General features: G+C 35.4%; 1 protein-coding gene and 1 long non-coding RNA gene across 8 annotated transcripts; one reads left to right on the top strand and one right to left on the bottom strand.

Annotated features, from left to right (window-relative positions):
- Positions 1–174: 174 nt before the first annotated feature.
- On the bottom strand, positions 175–2960 carry LOC121802726. 2 transcript variants are annotated; one of them, XM_042202420.1, is made up of 5 exons: positions 2755–2960; positions 841–955; positions 668–757; positions 488–586; positions 175–396 (listed from the first exon to the last, which is right to left on the bottom strand). In XM_042202420.1, exons 1-5 carry the CDS (start codon positions 2820–2822, stop codon positions 295–297), a joined length of 474 nt encoding a protein of 157 aa, XP_042058354.1. In that variant the 5' UTR covers positions 2823–2960; the 3' UTR covers positions 175–294. The 2 variants fall into 2 exon arrangements, with proteins under 2 accessions (XP_042058354.1, XP_042058355.1); XM_042202421.1 differs by lacking the exon at positions 2755–2960 and adding an exon at positions 1348–1833.
- Positions 2961–9603: 6643 nt separating this feature from the next.
- Positions 9604–16313, top strand: LOC121803535. 6 transcript variants are annotated; one of them, XR_006051053.1, is made up of 5 exons: positions 9608–10074; positions 10742–10840; positions 12931–13052; positions 13746–13825; positions 16274–16308. It is a non-coding gene; the product is annotated as an uncharacterized LOC121803535 (long non-coding RNA). The 6 variants fall into 6 exon arrangements; XR_006051050.1 differs by lacking the exon at positions 12931–13052 and having other exon boundaries at positions 9604–10074; positions 13746–14355; positions 16274–16310; XR_006051051.1 differs by lacking the exons at positions 12931–13052; positions 16274–16308 and adding an exon at positions 15735–15787 and having other exon boundaries at positions 9604–10074; positions 13746–14355.
- Positions 16314–17658: the final 1345 nt, after the last annotated feature.

Here is a 17658-nt window from a genome sequence, read left to right as displayed (position 1 = left end):
GAGAACCACGGCTCACGTGGTGCTTTCTCATTGATTGTTATCTAAATTCAACACATCAACTAGTATATTAATTTTAATTTTTAGGTTATTAGTGGCGAGCAAAATTCGAAATATTAATTAATTGGATTCGAATTTTTGGATTTTTCGGATGACTTCGTAGATTAAACCGAAACATACCAAAATAAAGATGGGATAAAAATACTGCACAGCTGTAGCCATGATAATCTTACAAAAAAAACAGAAGGTTGTTAGTTTGTTACAAACCAAGTAAAGCTGAGTATGGGTTAATCCTAGCTAATTGGTTTTTGCTTTAGTGGCCTTCTTCTTTGGAGATCTCCTTTGCAATGAGTTCTTCATGCCAATGAAGAAGAGAAGAGCTCCAAGCAATGCCAAACCCTGGAGAAATTATATGTGCATATAACATCCACAGATAATTCAAATTTACTTGAAACTTATGAGGAAAATGGTTTTCAGATTCAAAGCACACCTGTGTAAACTTGACAAAGAGCTGATTAAACTCTTTCTTGTCAGCTTCGTAGTTGTAGAAATCGAACAGGATGGGAGTTGCGATTGCTTGATGTAGTAGCTATTACAAGAATTGAAACCCATTAGAATAAAGCTCACAAGGCCAGAAAATACGCATAGAGTGGATGATGAATACACGTACCAGGATCGCAGCTCCAAAAGTGCTGTCAAAGACGAATAGGAGGCAACCGAGAGATTTCATGATGATAGCACCCAATATCAAATGTTTCATCTGCAGTCATAGTTGTCCAAGTCAAATGCGACATGAACAATAAGGCTTTGCTACACTTAATTAAGTAGATAGAAGCTCCTTACATCTACATGAGGGAATTGGATTCCAGTTTGGGTTGTGACATGCTTGGAGAAAACGTCGTATTTCAGCTTCAAACTCTTTGCAGCCGGCCCACCATCAACTCCAAATTCGTTGAACCTGAAAGCATAGGACGCATAAGAAAAGTGCTTCACATATGTATAGCTACTAATCTAGCGCAACTGCAATGGCTAGACCAAAAGAGGGCTCGGAGGTCCAAATATTCAGCCCTTTTTGTAATACACTCAGCATACTGAAATGAAGTGTGTTTAGGATTGCTTATTAAAACTCCAATCATCTCATATGAAGAGAAGTTGACTTGTCGTTAATTGACTCAGAAGAACTTGATGAACACGTACGTAATAACCATGCCTTGTGCATTAGGACAAACACTGTTTTATGACAACAGAAATACCTCAAAGATTACATGATCACCACAGTTACATGCACACATAAAACATTCAAAAAAGAAATGCAAAATATTAAAACTTGATGATAGATTCAAGACTTACAATTCAAAGGCAACAGTCATATCATATCACAAACTTCAGTTATAATCCTTCAAGTGTGGACACCCAAGCTAAAAAGCAATCTGAGCCAATACAGGTAAATGTTGAAATGAATCAATGAATTGAATACACTAGTTCATTTTCTTTGTTCACACAGGAAAAATTAGATTATACGAGTTCCTATCCTGATCTCAAAAAAGTTGATTAAGAATTAAGATACTAAAAGTTTCCTGACTAAAGTGCCACGCATTCTTCAACAATATGTTCGCTAGTAGCAGAAAAATCTCTCCTGTTGTTAGGACAGAGAAACAAACATTATACTAGCAGCAGCAACACAAGTTTTCAGCAAACTATTACATCCATTTAATGATCCTGTGGCTGAAACATGCCATGAGATCCTAAACCACCAACAACATTGAGCCCAGTTCATGGTCTAGAGTAGTATTATTTTATACTCCCTCCGTCCCATAAAAATATGTGCACTTTCCATTTTCGTCCGTCCCACAAAAATACGTGTATTCCATTTTTGGAAAGTTATATTAATTTAATAATGTAGGTCCCACTATCCACTAACACTACTTTAACTATCATTCTCCGTCTCTCTCTTACTTTACCATACCTTTCTCTACCCCTCTCTTACTTTACTAATTTTGTCTTAATTCCCGTGTCATACCTATTACTCATTTTTCTATGGGACAGAGGGAGTACTATATTAGACATTTTGTTTGAATACAACATGGTGGACCACGGGTAGTTTTTTATGTAAATAAGTGTTATTATGAGAGTAAATTATAAGAAAGTGTGTTCAAATAACACAATTGTAGCAAACTTTTGATGGATGGATGGAGTAATATGTTTACCAATAAAGATTGAAGAACCAATGGCATGTGTAGGGAGTACTAAATTATGTTAGAAAAAGGATCATGTTAAAGGTAAAAAATGTGAACTAAGCATAGGGTAGAGGTAGACCTGCTATCACCGATCTATCTAATCTTCCATTGATAATGAAAAACAGTGGATCAATCAAAACAATGAAAAATAGAAAAGGCCAATAAAATAAGACATGAACCTGAATTGACTAACCAATCCTGTTAAGCATCCTGATGCTAGAGTAAACAATATTCTCTCATGATTCTACTCAAACTGAAACCCAAATATCAGTTTCATTTTAGCATGAATGGAGCTCAAACAAGTCCAATCTGCAAGTTAACAGTGCACCTCTAAGCAAGAAACAAGAAAAATCAAGTCTTTATACTCCAAACCTAAGTAGCGCACAATACTATTCAAATTTCAGAGTGGAAAATCAACAATTGTGACAAACAAGAGCAATATTAGAGTGTAGGAAGATAAGATACACAAAATCAGGAGCATAATGAAGAAGAGCAGATCTGAGTGAGAAACAGGTCTTACTCTTGATAGGCGGAGAGAGCGAAGAAAGAGACGAAAAGCAGTCTACTGAGGAAAGATACGAGCGCCATTGCAGCAGGTGACAGCTTCAGAAGTGGAGATACACCTCTATCTCTCTCCGACGAAATTGGAGTCTGGTTTCAGAGTCTAGATTTGAGCAATTCAAAGACACAGATTCAAACGTGGGAGCAAATGGACTGCTTTTTTTTATACCTTTGAGAAATAAAAGTTCCACAAAAATAAAGACTGAAAAGAAAAAGGAAATTTCGAAATATGAACGTTTTTTTATTCTTTGATATGAAAGTACTGTAAGAAATTTTAAAGAACACGATGAATTTGAACATAAATACTTTGACTTCAAAATTAAACATTAATATACTAGGCCAATTAGTGTGAAAATTTGTTTTGAGCAAACACGATGCTGCGACACAACTTTTATTTTTTTTTATTCCATATGTTTAAATTTTAGCCAAATGAATATTTTATATCCTGTTCATGTCTTAAAAATTGGTCTAGCAAAGTGCAAGATAAAGTTCAATGAAACTTGTTAGCATATTATGAGTATATAAATGGCGCAATTTAAAAATTACTTAGTAAGTAAAACAAAGTTAATTAGTGGGTCACATATGTTGGGAGTGTAAAATAAGGTTATAAAATTGGACTTTGTTTGACAGCTTGGCAGGTAGGATTTGCTAATTAACTTGACACTCTATATAGTACAGTAATAAATTGTCTTTGGTTACTAGTGTAACAAATAGTTGTTACAACCATTGATATGTAATTTTAGGTCTATCACAACAATATAAGTTTGCACTCAAATTCAATTAATTAACCCAAAAATTACAACTTCACTGCAAGATTACAGCTTCGTGTGTAGTTATTTTAGGTGTCGATCCACAGAGAAGGTAAAGATTAATTAACTTCAACATAAAGAAAACACATAAAAGAAGGTATTTTGATTTGAAGATTTTGATTTAAAAAATTATGCTAAAACAATTATAAGGAATAAAACGAGCAAGACGAACGAAATTGTTACTCCAAACAATTGTAGACAACAAGAGGATTTATCTTATAATTCGATTCTACCTCAAGATAAATGGGACAAACAAGAGCAAACGAAGGCGAAGGCACTAAACATGCTAAACACCAATGGTTAAAAAATAGCTAAACACATATTCATAAAACCAAGTTTCACAATTCTAAAATCCTACGGAAGCGCTAGATTTATAGAACCGTTTCAATTATGCTCAACATCCATTATCAATTTGTCATCTAAACGAATTCAAATGATAATTCAATACTACTTTTATCTATCTTATTTCAAGCTAAAGAGGCGTCAAAACAAGATTGTAAAACTATCACTAAAGATGCACCAAAAGAGATAGATTAATTCATAAGGCAAGTAGCAAAGACAATTATGAAATAGAAACGAACATAGGATAAATCACGAAATGTATTTATCTAACAACATGTTTGGAGCAACAATGAAGTTCTTAGCCTAACATGATCAAACTAGGAACAAAGCTAATGGAGATAAAATTCCTTGAAACCATGGAGCTTGAAGATGATGCAAATTTGACTTTGGAGAATTCTTATTTTTCCAACTTCTTCACCAACAAGACACGTAGCACTCCACACACAAAATTCTCACAAATATGTTTTCTGCCCAAATTCGTACACCACCCAACTATATAAACTTAATCTCCCAATTTGATGTTTTTCGATTTCTCCCCAGATTCCTCTCAATTTCTACTCTTGATTTCTCTCTCAATTCGTCCCAACAAAACCGTCCCCCTCTCCTCTAAACCGCCGGCCCCCTTTTCTTCTTTCAAGCCCAACTGCTACAGTAACTATCAATTTGCAGTTAAATTTGAAACACCCGACCGGGTGTATTTTGAAACTGAAAAATCACCCGGCAGGGTGACAGAAATTCGACCCTTGCTGGACTTTGCAATGCCTTCTCGACTTTACCCGGCCGGGTGGAATATTAACTCAACAAATTCACCCGGCCGGGTGATATCAATTCCTCCTCTTCTGGACTCCGTCTTCCTTACGAAACGCACCCGACCGGGTGTGTTTGTTGGTGCAAAACTCACCCGGGCAGGTTTCTGTCCACGCATAATATGGAGCAGAAATCAAGTCACTCTCTTGCTGCTGCACCTGCTGTGTGCTGCCAAGCACAGAAGCAGTTGCGCCTCTTCTTCTACACTTCACACACTTCATCTCAGGAGCTGCGCAGTCTGTCATGCACGAGTACTGCCTCTTCCCGTACACTACACTTTCTCCCAAAGCCATTTCCATTTTCAATGTGTTTCGTCTCCTGCAAATGTTCAAGAGTAATGCTGAAAACATTAATCTAATTATTGATATGATCATACAGGTCAATTAGTGATGAGTAAGCATCAGGAATAAATTGGGGTAAGCCAGATGGTGTAAATTACTTAAATATATCCACAGCCGAGGAAGCAACTTAAGTAATTTACATCCTAAATAATGATGAAAACACGATTTGATGTCGTAATTTACATATAAATGCCTAGTCTAAGGGGACAAAATGTAGGAAATATGCTTCGCATCAACCATCATACTTATTTAATTATATCATCAAATGGTTGTTGAGACTAGAAAACCCTTCTATATTAATTAAATCCATCTAACTTGTCAAACGAAGCTTTAGAATAATAGTAGTAATATGATGTGGGTAGTGTCTATAAATTATGATTTTAGAATATTTTAGAAACGAACAAAGTATTTATGGAATATACTATTATGATTTAAGTCATATTTAAAGTTTATTTTTAATATATTATGAATAAAGCACACAATACATTATTACGTGGACGAGACCTATAATAAATCAACAATTTCACATACCTAGACATACGTAAATATATACGTAGCAATTTATTTATCTTATCTTTACATCAACTCATGTTACTAGTTTGATGCATGATCGCCGAATTCTAATGTAACAACAATATATAGTTTATTTTTTTACTTGACATGAACTTCTTATTGCAAGCTGCCAAGCTCCAACTCTGAAAATACAAAGGGGGGAAAAATAATTAAACGAATAAAACATTTGATTATCATATTTTCAAAGTGCATATAACAAATAAGCAATAATTTGAACGTCAATCCTTCAATGAAAGTGGCTAATTATATTTCCATTTGGTCAATTCCGATTGGAGAAAATGCTCAGTGTTTGGCAAATAAACATCGACGCACCTACATATTTAAGCTTGGTCCAAGAGATAGAGTTACGAGTTACGATTTAATTGGACCGTCTATATTTTGGTACTTGCTTGGCTATTGATGTTATAAGTACAAAATAATCTATAATGCGACACTGAAATAGTTTTAATTTTATTGAATTTGTATAAAACTAATATTCTGTATTATAGTAGTATTAGATATACAAGTGCGAAGTATATTTTCAAAGAAAACATACTAGTACTAGTACTATTTTTGCAATTCAACTCACGGATTAAGTCATAGATTATAATTACAAAAACATTTAAAGTAAAGAATATGATCAAACCCATGTAATTGCACGCTAACTAGATGTAATGAGACAGATCATAGATCTTGATTTGGTCTTAATTTACTATGTAGATGCACGTTCTTACCGTTGTTTCAAATTCAATGATTGTTAACTCATCAATTAATGAATTAATTAATGTTGGCCTACGACCTAAACGTTAAGGCTACTACCTAGCTTGAAAATCGCCCATATAGTTATTACTTATTTCTCATAAGTCCAAACTTTGCAGAAGTAAATTTGATTTCAAAAAATAATTTATGTATTGTATTCAAAGAAATGTCTTAAATTTATAAAACTAGTTTTACCACCCGTGCTATGCACGGGCCATAAAACTTGTAATAAATTCTACGATAAATGAACTTAAAAAAAGTAGATGATAAATATTGTATGATTATGCTTGCAGACAGAGAATTCGTTGTTTGTAAAAAAACACATTGTAAATATCAAGACAAATACATAAGTGTCTATTTCCAATGAACAAATAATTGTTATGAATTTAAAACGCATATATGAGGGGAATAAATAAAATATAATACAGAATAAAGATGAGAAAATGATACATATATACATACATAATACGTAAGAGAATTGTAAAATAAGTTCATTAAAAAAACGCAATGTTCATAAATAGGAGCTTACGCAAACATAAAAAATCTAATAGTTCATAAGTTTTGAAAAACTTCTTTATAAACAATGTTAACAGAGAATCACCATTGCCTTCACTTTGTTCATCTTTACACACCAAAATCTTCAAACCCTGAAGTAGAAGATAAGAAGGATGCAGTTCACTAATGCGTTGTGACTGCCCTGACTTCTCTACAACAACAATATCTCTGTCACCTAAAGCTTCATCAAAATCCCCAACGACAAGCACAGCAACCTCAGAAACAGAAGGTAGGTTATAATTCTTCCATCCCTACCTGTCTTACCAAGCAACCTCAAACTTACATTGGGTCGATTTCATGTCCAATCGTTTCTTTGGCCATACGAAAAGACTTTACTAACGCATTTTCTTCATCCAACATATGTTGCAAATCACTAATAATCTCTAAATGAAGATTATTCACTGCATCCCTTTGCCTGTTAAATCAAAATTACTATATTTATTTTTTAACACAAAATAATAATAATTTAATGTGTTACAAAATGAAAACAATTTACCTCACAGACGTTATTCTATACTTGATCTCATTGTCCGTATCATAAACATATAACTGGGCAAACTTTGGTTCGCAACCATCTAATGGTAGTAAACTTCCAATTAAGTGGTAATTTTGCCCGTGTAAACGAAATACAGGGGGACCACCACCGGTGTTCACATTATTATCAACTTTACCTCCCATGGAGGTAAAACCAAACATCGAATTATATGAACGAATATTTTTCAAATAGTGACTACTTTTGGCGTCATTAGAGAACATTAATTGGTGCAAAACGTCGGGCGGAGAAGTCAATTTTGGAATCTCAATATTTCCATTCATACAGCAATCCGAATATCTTGGATTAGTGGCCTTATTTGGTTTGCCAAGATGTTCCTCATACCAAAATAGTGCCCCACAATGTGAACACATATATGAAGGATCATCAATATCCCAAAATTCAATAAAAACAAAATGTTAGTAAAGCATAAATAACAAACTGGTACAATTTTAAATATACAATCAATCAAATAAGAAATAACAAAAGTAACCAAGCTACGATTAAAAAATACCTCCAGTATCATCACCCGTGCTATGCACGGGTCTTATGATTTTCACTTACTGAATACAAATTCGAAATAATTAAATAGAAATAAAATGTAATATTATTATATACACTTCACAAAAAAAATGTACTTCTCTTATCCCACTCTGAGTGGAGCATTTCCTATTCGGCATGAGATTATATACATTTTTATTTTGTGAATTTATAGCGGAGAATAATGTAACACAGAGGATAAAGTGAAGATATGGATATTGCATTATCTTGAGTAAGACATCAAAAAGGAAAATATGTTGCTTACAGTATTAGGACAGAGGGAGTGTATATTAAAACTTTAGTATAGAACTAAAAAAATGTTTGAAGAATTTAAAAACAAAAAAAAATGCTAATTATAATATTTTTAAATTTCAAATAAAAAAATAAAAATCACACTTTAACAATATGTATACTTAATACGAAAAAATTAGTAATATAAAATACCTTCAATATTATGACCACCCAAGAGGCCAAGACTTCTCCCTAATAAACATGTAATTATCAACTGGGTTTTACAAATAGTTACTCTATATTTCATTATTTATATACAACCTAAGTATGGAACAAAAACAAATACAAAGTTAGTAAAATTTGATTAGAATAATATATTATGTACATCATAAATATTAAAAAAAATCTTTGTAGAGACGTTAACTGTAGGATATCACAACCAATATTTGGACCTTTAATAACCACATCCCAGTTGACGACTTTTTCGTTGTCTCTTATTTGAAGCCTCAATATAACTTAAGACGCATGGCTAGAGGCCATATGCATTTTCAATATTTGAAGAATACATACTGTCGATATCGACATATAGTTATGATAGGAGAATATAAAGTATAAATGATAGTACTTGAATTTATTTGTTATAATTAACTCGTTATTATCTAATACACATCAATTTTAAATTCATATATAAAAATATTTGAAAAATAATAAATTTCATCATAAAAATATATTTCCCCAGTCCCAATAAAATGATTGAATTTCCTTTTTTGGTTGTCCACACGGTTGATTGATTTTCATTTTTCACAAAAACAAACATTTACTCATTTTTTTTACTTTATTCCATTATTCATAATGCTCTCTTTTATGCATGATTATTAATTCTTATGAATATTCGTATTTTAAAAGTATAAGGAACATATCACATAAATTTATACTATAATATAATTGTTTAGTGTTTATTAAGAATTTATTATTTCAAAATATTTTTATTTATAATTTATGAATCATGATATATAGAGCACTTTTTCTCATTATTATTTGTTTTGATCATGTTTTTATTAATCTCTTTAGTACTTCACAACATACTATAACTTTATTTTATTATTTTTTGTATAGTATTGTTATTACTTTTTTAACTTGAAATAAATATAAAACTTAAAATAATACAACAAACTATACTAATTAATAATTATTATAAAATATTTGATCAATGCGAACGTATATGCAATTCAATGGTCAAATACCATCAACTAAAAAAAATTAGAATTATTCATTTTTAAATCTGTGAATTTACTCATCATCAGGGATTTCAATAATTAAAATTTACTCAAATTAGGAGATTCAAAAAATATAATTGGTAAATTAATTAACCTCAAATTAACTTGGCAGGGCCTAAAAAGAGAAATCAGCCCAACTCTTTAATCGCAGCCCAATTTTATTCCCTAACCCTGCAGAAAAGCCTCCATCTTCCTCCCTTCTCTCTTTCTCTGCTTACACACCAGCCCACAGAATTCTCTCTCTCCCCTCCTCAATTTTGTTATGTGCGCCGCTCCTCTGCACTCACCTCTATCGCTAACCGACCATAGCCCAAACACCTTCCTTCCTCTAAAAAAGGAAAAGAACTCATGTTCATATCCAATCTCCCAACTTCAAAATTCCTGAAATAAAAGGTTAGATACACTCTAAAAGTAGCAAAAGTGATCAAATTGGACGTTAATTAGAGATTGTAATTCCTCTTCGAACAGCCTCAGCCTTTCATTTCATATGGTTCTGCTTCGCTGTTGCCCTCTCCGTCAGCCTTGGATGTCATGGTAAGTTTGGGTTGTGTTTTTCATCTTATTCTGATGAAAAAAATTTATTTAATTTTCTTTTCAATAATTTCCTCAATTTCACTCCGCCTCTTCTCTCTCCCCTCTCTGCTGCCGCCCTCACCGCATCCTCTTCTCTCCCCGTTACCACCTCTCCGACGCCTCATCTATCGCGCGGCCACGCTCACGGTCGTGCTGTCTCGCTGCCCCACCGTCCTCCATCTTCGTTTTTTCTTTCACCCGCCTTGTATTGATTGTGTTGAGTTTCTGATTTTTCTTTAGTATTTATAGAGTTTTGAAATTTATTCGGAAAGCCTCATCTGCTTCAACACAACTTTTAAGAAGTAGGAGTAGTACTGATTTCATTAGATCTAGACTTTTTCTCTCTTTTTTTTTTATTTGTTCGCTTGAAATGGTATGCCTGCTCTCATTATTGATTATAATTTTAAATTAAATTATAATTAAATCATTTTAATTGTTGCAAGTTTTTGCCTAATATTTCATTTTTTTCTGATAAGATTGTCTTGTACACTTCCTACTTTTTGGACGGGCTATAGTTCATTTTAATTTCCCTTCTTGAGCCATTTATTTTTTCGAATACTGCACATTCCAGTTTTTTCGAATACTGCACATTGCAGAATACTCAATATAGATCTAGCTATATTTGCAGGCCTAAGGTATAGCGCATGGGCAGCGTTCTAAAGATTGCACTACAGCTGGATGACTAACATACTCCATTTTTATCACTTTCCCGCCAAAATGCTGCCAGGTGCCGGACCAAAAAACTCTCACTTTAGATATTGATAGATTACTTTATTTCTAGAAAAAGAAAAAGTGAGCCGCACGTATAGTTGTCTCTTTAAATGAAGTGTAGTGCATGTTGGTTGTTTTATGGAACCAAGGAGTAATCAAAGTAGTAATAACCAACCCAATAATTAAACTACTCCTACATTCCTATGTTATTTGTCTAATCCATTTTTCAGAATATACACATACCGTCATCATTATCTAATACTTAGGTCGATCTCAATAACATTAATTTCTCCAACCTAAATTTTAGTCACGAGAAAATTAATAGTACCCATTAAATTAATGACTTGCACTATCACTCCAAGTAGTCAATTGTTGGAAAAAAACGTAAAATAAAATATCGCAGTAGCACGGCCGCCTAAAAAGAAAATTAATTATACTTCTAGTTATAGATGTCCACACATTACATACAAGCTATAACTCATGAACTGAATAAACTAAAAACAGCTTACAATATGTATTAAACTTTGCATGTTTTCAGAAAAATATTAAAAACAACGAAAAGAGTTATAAACCTTATAATTATGCATTAATATTGTAAAAGATGTAAAATAAACATTAAATTAATTTATCAAATAGTAAAAATGAAATGAAATATTTAATAGTACATGATATTTTTCTAAATAAAAAGTGAGAAACATACTGATACTCATAGTACTACTAGTAGTATTTAAATCAAGCTATCCTAATAAAAGTGAATCTAAATCTAAAATTTTAGTACTACAAATTATTTTAAATAGAAATATATTGAATCAAATCAATCAAGTGGCAGTTTTTTGGACTGCCACCGGGCACTGTTTTTGGCGGGAAACTGACATTCATTTTCATTTCTTTTTTTTAATAATTTTTGCCGGCTTTATAGTAGAATTCTTTTAGATAATTTTTTTTAAGCTTGTGTTTTAGACCAGTTACTGCAAATTTTGGAGTTACACTTTTGGCAGAGGGCACGTGAATATGTGGGGCCAGTTGGAAAGTAAAAAAATCATATTTTATGTTGCAGACCTATTTTCACTTTCTTGACCTATTTTTCACCTATTTTCTAAACTATGACACATTATACATCACAATTACACTAATAATACAATATTTATATGAACCAACAATTACAATCGAGATTTATGCCTTTTTCTCTTCCAAACAACTCAACCTGAAATTAAAATTCATTTAGTCTTTGCACAATTTATATTAATTCATAATTTGCTCACAACTTTTATTTAAATAGATAATGCATGTAAACTTTGATTATCCTATGTGGCAGAGCTCATTTGCTGTATGATATTTATTTTTGTCTACATACCTACTTTGAAAATTGTTCTGTAATAAATGACTCTCTTAAAATTGGTGCTTAATCTCCCCTTTCCTATGCAACCTAATACATAAATGGAAAAATATATTTAAACAGGTTAGCAATATAATTAGTGAACTATTTTTATATAAATCGGTATTAAAATATGCTTATTGTTCTGTAAATTAAAAGCAGAACAAACAATAGGCATGAATTTTACTTTCTTTAATATTTTTTTTTAAAATTTCTAATTGATTTCTAAAATTGCAATTATTGGATACTATATGAATGATTAAAATCACAAGTTCATTTTTATTTTTGGAAACCAAATACTAATGTTTTGATGCATCTAAATATTGGACTTTATAACCTATTTTTCAGCATAGTGAAATGAAAGACTAATAATGCATCTAAGTCTTATGTTTATTGCTCAATAACCCTAAACCGTAATCAATTGAAAGGCCATGAAATCTATTTTAAATCTTCCTCTAAGACTACTACTAAAGTATGATTAATTATAAGAACTTTAAGTTTTAAACCTGGAATGCAGGCATGGATGATAGAATCAGAAGTAATTTGATTTGTAATATTAATGAAAGAATATAATATCTTTTGTATCTTCTTATTATTAGTTCATGTTGTTTGCTGATCATGAAATATAGTTGCTTCAGCTTCCACGCATGCCATGACACCTGTGGAAGATTGTAATAATTGTGTATCTTGGCTTTTTTATCTGACTGTTTTCTCTCTCTTTTTTGCTGCAGAGAGTGGTTCCTTTTCTAGGCAGAGAGTAGCTTTTTTTTTGCTGCAGAGAGTGGAAGTTGTTGTGTTCTAATAGGGTTTTAGGCTGGCTTTTATTTCACTGAGATGCTATGTAGAAGAATAGGTTAGAAATACAAATAATAAAATTGTCCAGAGTTATATGTTTATAACCTTATGAAATTAAATGAGCTTAACCTTACTAAAGTCATATTCTAATTTCGATCCTGTACATATATTATGCATAAAATGAGTGAGAAATATTTTAAAAACGTTTTTTAAAAGCATACAATCCAATATTATTAATTATAGAAAATAATATTTAAGATTTTTTTGTTTTGATATGTGGAAATACTCGCTCATCATTGTGTCTTATTGGAAAACTGCATTGGTTTTTTAAACAACATGCTTAGTATTTTTTCCTATAAATACCTTAGCAGCTCCACAAATCTATCTCAACACTCATTCGTATTCCACAAATCAGTAATATCAACAAGTGAAAATTCAGTTAACACCAGTTTCTCTTACAAAATCATCTCTTTTTAGTTCTTTGTTTCTGCTCTTGGCTATGTTTAGGTTACTTTTACATTTTTTGTTGTTGTAAATAGTCGTTTATTATGCAAGCACTTCTTAGCTGACTAAAGAACAGTTATTTTTACCTCATCTAACATTTTGTTTGCATTCTTTGATTCCTTAATCGTGCTGCCAGTTGTTGTGCCTCCATTCTTGATCTGCATTATCCTAAATTGAAGTTATTTTAGTAGTTTGTCAGCTCTTTTGAAGAGTTACTGATCCTCCTATATTTGTTTGTTAAAAACAGGAACTAGTAAATCAAGAATGACACCTTTCATAACCTTCCTCGACAATCTTCATCCCAGTTTCTCTAACTCGTGCACCAAGGTCAGATGTAATATCCGAGATTTTGTGGTTTTTGGTTCTTTAAATTAATGAATGTCTTATGTGTTGTGCTTGATATATGGTGTGGAAATATTAATTGCTTTACACTATTGTTGCGGATGGGGTGTTTTTACCTAGCATTAAAAGTGATTAACTAATTAAGCTAGAATTAAAATCCTAAATAACAAATTAAATTCCTCCCTCCCTAATTCTCTCGGCTTTTCAAAAAAAAAAAAAAACCCCTCCCCCTCTCCCCACTAATTTCTCAACCTCCCCCACTCCCTCTTAACCGATTCTTTTCCCCTTTTCCAATCTCTTTCCCTCTTCGGTCTCTCTCATTCTCTCGCTCGCTCTCTCTCTCGCAAAGTTACTCTCTCTCTGGTAAGTCTCCCTTCTTCTCCCTCTCGGTTTTTACCTTCCCTCTTACTCCCTCTCATTGATTCCTGATTTCATTAAGGTAGCAAACTCTCGCGTACCGTTTTGAAATCGGAGTAGGGAAGCTTTGACCTACGTTTCGAACTATTCGGAGAAAGGTAACCCCTAACCCTTGTTAATTTTCGAAACCTCATGCATATAGGACGTTTTGGAGGGTTTAGGTGCTGAATAGGTTGTGGGATGATGTGTCTGTGTGAAGCATGTCTTTGTTGGTAACTGACAGTGGGTTCCGACCCCTTTTTAACTAAGCAAACGATCTCCGTTGGGTACGAATTTTGAACTGTGTAAAGGTTAATGTGTCCTTTGTGTGGTGTGTAAATTTCAGCTTCATTGGATGTCGTATGATTTTATTATGATTTTTGCAAGTAAACTGCGCAGTTTCGCGAGTTGTATGTTTTTGGGAGATGTTTTCATGTGCAAGTGGCGTGTTTCTGAGTGATAGGTTTTTGTGATGAATGTGGGTGTGTTTGGCCAAGAGATGGCTCGGAGGAATCAGTGTTTGGTTCGAGAGTTTTCGTGTGTGTTGGCCGAGAGTTGTTGGGTTCAGCCTAGGGCAGATTTGTGGAGAGTCTGGAAGGGATGATCCCAGGTGTTTGGGTGTGTTTTGGGATGTAGAATGCGTGGTGTGTTTGTCGTATAGGGTTTGAGAATCGGGGGTCAGAGGAAAAGGGGTGTAAATTAGGCGCCGAGCAGACGGCCGAGGTGGTCGGCCGAGGTGCCGAGCCGGACGGCCGAGACGGTCGGTCGAGGTGCCGAGCCGGACGGCCGAGACGGTCGGCCGAGGTGCCGAACAGGCGGCCGAGACGGTCGGCCGAGGTGCCGAGCCGGACGGCCGAGATGGTCGGCCGAGGTGCCGAGCTGTGCCGAGACAGGTGCCGAGCTGAGCCGAGACAGGTGCCGAGCTGTGCCGAGACAGGTGCCGAGCTGTGCCGAGACAGGTGCCGAGCTGTGCCGAGACAAGTGCCGAGCTGTGCCGAGACAGGTGCCGAGCTGTGCCGAGACAGGCGGCCGAGGTGCCGAGCCAGGCGGCCGAGACGGTCGGCCGAGGTGCCGAGCCAGGCGGCCGAGGTGCCGAGCCAGGCGGCCGAGACGGTCGGCCGAGGTGCCGAGCCAGGCGGCCGAGACGGTCGGCCGAGGTGCCGAGCCAGGCGGCCGAGACACCGAGCCAGGCCGAGACGCCGATCCTTTTTCCGAGCTTTTTCCGAACCTTTCCGAGCCAAGTGAGCCGTTGCACAGTAAGGGTATGCCAGGACTTGGAGTGCTGTGTTCGTGTGTCGTGTGCGCGTTTTGGGTACGTCGTTTGCGTGCGGGGTGTGTTTCGAACGTGTGACTTTGTGTGTTTGTTTTGTAATATGTTGTTAGGTGTATGTACGTGTAACGTGCTAGATGTTGAAGTCGTCCACGTAGGAATCATGCATTGTCGTTTAAAGTCTCGTCTCTTCTGACTCTAATCATGATATTATTTATCTTTCAAAAGGGTGATCTTTTTCGAGGAAAGTGTGGTTGAAGGGAACTGTTTTAAAAGCTAAGCAATCGAGGTGGGCTTTTCTACCCTACTTTTATGTGGGTTATCTTTAAATACGGACTTTGTTCCGGAAATGTTTATGGAGGTGAACTGTTTGTCTTGCCAATTATTTCGTTTTGAAACCTATCTGAAGTGGTTTACCACATATGTTTAATCGAATTCGGGTCTGTTGGGCTGCGAACCCTCAGGCTAGTGTACACGAGACTGGGTGCCATCTGAGAGCAAGTTGGCCGGTCTAGATGACCTGGGGTGTGGCCACGCCCCTTGTCATGGTTTGGATCAGATAGTGTATGATTGAGGGAATAAGGGTGGCAATATCGGAAAATGACTGCGCAGTCGAATTTATGAAATGTATTTTGTGTACTTGGGTTATTTTCATTATACTCAAAACCCCAATGTTACACTGTTATGGCATGACAAACTATGTTTTTGGCGTGTGTCCACTGAGTGCATAAGTACTCAGCCCTGCATGTTGTTTTCTTAATGTGCAGGTTGAGCGACGATGGGGATGACGGATGTTGAGCAGCCAAAGCTGAAATAGTATTTTTATTTGGTCTTTTGGATGGTGTCGTGTCGTCATACATGGCAGCATCTGTCTTTTGGTCTTTCCGCTGCTTGTAATCCGATACAATGTTTTCCTTTAAACTCTGAATACTTTAACTTTTGTAATGTCGTCTTAAGTACAATGTTTAAAAGTGAACTTCCTTTATTAAATGTTTTGGGTCAAATATTCTTGTTACCCCCCTTTCTTCCCCGCTTCTTTATCCCCCCCCCTAGTCGCGGTCCACCGTACTTCCTATCCTTAGGAAATGCGGGCGTGACAGAGTGGTATCAGAGCCTAGGTTTTCTCTTTCTGCTCTGGACCCAAAAAAAAAAAAAAAAAAAAAAAAAAAAAAATTCTTTTTCTGACTGGAGTAAGTTTTCAAAAGTGTCATTGGCTCAACATCCGACTCATCGCACTCAACCTGAAATGAGGTAATGAAAATTTCGAAATTTTGGAAAGTATATGGAAGTGGAGGAAATTGTGATTTTGGTGTTGAAAATGATTTTTATGTAAAGTTTAAGTAAATGTTGAGACATGTGGAAGGGTACAACGTGATGTGGAAAAGTTGGAAATTATTTGAGTTATGAACTGTTATGGTGTTATGAACTGTTGATGTATGATGAACTTATATGAAAGCATGTGGCTGATGTGTGATGATATGATGACGTGAATGTTGATGTGAGCTTTTATGTGAGTATGTGTTGGCCTTTTGAATGTTTGAACTTAGACGTGATAGAATTTCACTAGTGCTTCTTGGACCTATGATAGATAAGAGCTTTTGGCCTTTGAACACCAGCGGGTTTGGGTTAGAACAGCGATACGTGCATACACTCTCTCTCTCTCTTCTTCGGTTATGTACTCTGTTTTTATACGCGAGGCGGTTGTTTCTGTTTTTTTTCTATAGATGGCGCGTATGTTCCGAACCCCGCGACGGAGTGATCGCGATAGACTTAGGGCACAGAGGGTGCTCAGAGATTATAGAGTGTACCGGAAGAAGGATCATGTACCGTTGATCGAGTTCGTGGCACACTTCGACACCCTCTGGAGGGCAGCTCAGGAGTTCGGAGTGACAGAGCATGACGGCATTGAGAAGCTAATAGATTTGCTTCCCGATAGCTGGAAGGAGTGGGCCGAAAGAACGGCGAGGAGGTACACGTGGCATGAGCCCGCTACCGATGACATGGTGGGTGACATGGCTGGCTTTCGGAAAGCCGTGTATTGTGCACTGGTGGACTCTCGAGAGGAGCAGCCCCCACAGGAGGTGGAAGAGAGGGTCGTGTATCAGGACAAGTATGTGAGCATGTACGAGGGTGAACAAGGGTATGAAGATGT

Source organism: Salvia splendens, chromosome 5 (genome assembly GCF_004379255.2).
Source record: "Salvia splendens isolate huo1 chromosome 5, SspV2, whole genome shotgun sequence".
In the NCBI taxonomy this organism is placed as follows: Eukaryota; Viridiplantae; Streptophyta; class Magnoliopsida; order Lamiales; family Lamiaceae; genus Salvia; species Salvia splendens.
Note: the sequence above shows the minus strand (reverse complement) of the source record. Positions and strands in the feature narration are given on the sequence as shown.

Coding starts and splice junctions, on each gene's coding strand:
- LOC121802726 (XM_042202420.1), bottom strand. CDS start 2,822: ATGGCGCTCGTATCTTTCCTCAGTAGACTGCTTTTCGTCTCTTTCTTC. Junction 587..667: donor CTTTTGGAGCTGCGATCCTG/GTACGTGTATTC, acceptor TTCTTGTAATAG/CTACTACATCAAGCAATCGC. Junction 397..487: donor TCTTTGTCAAGTTTACACAG/GTGTGCTTTGAA, acceptor TAATTTCTCCAG/GGTTTGGCATTGCTTGGAGC.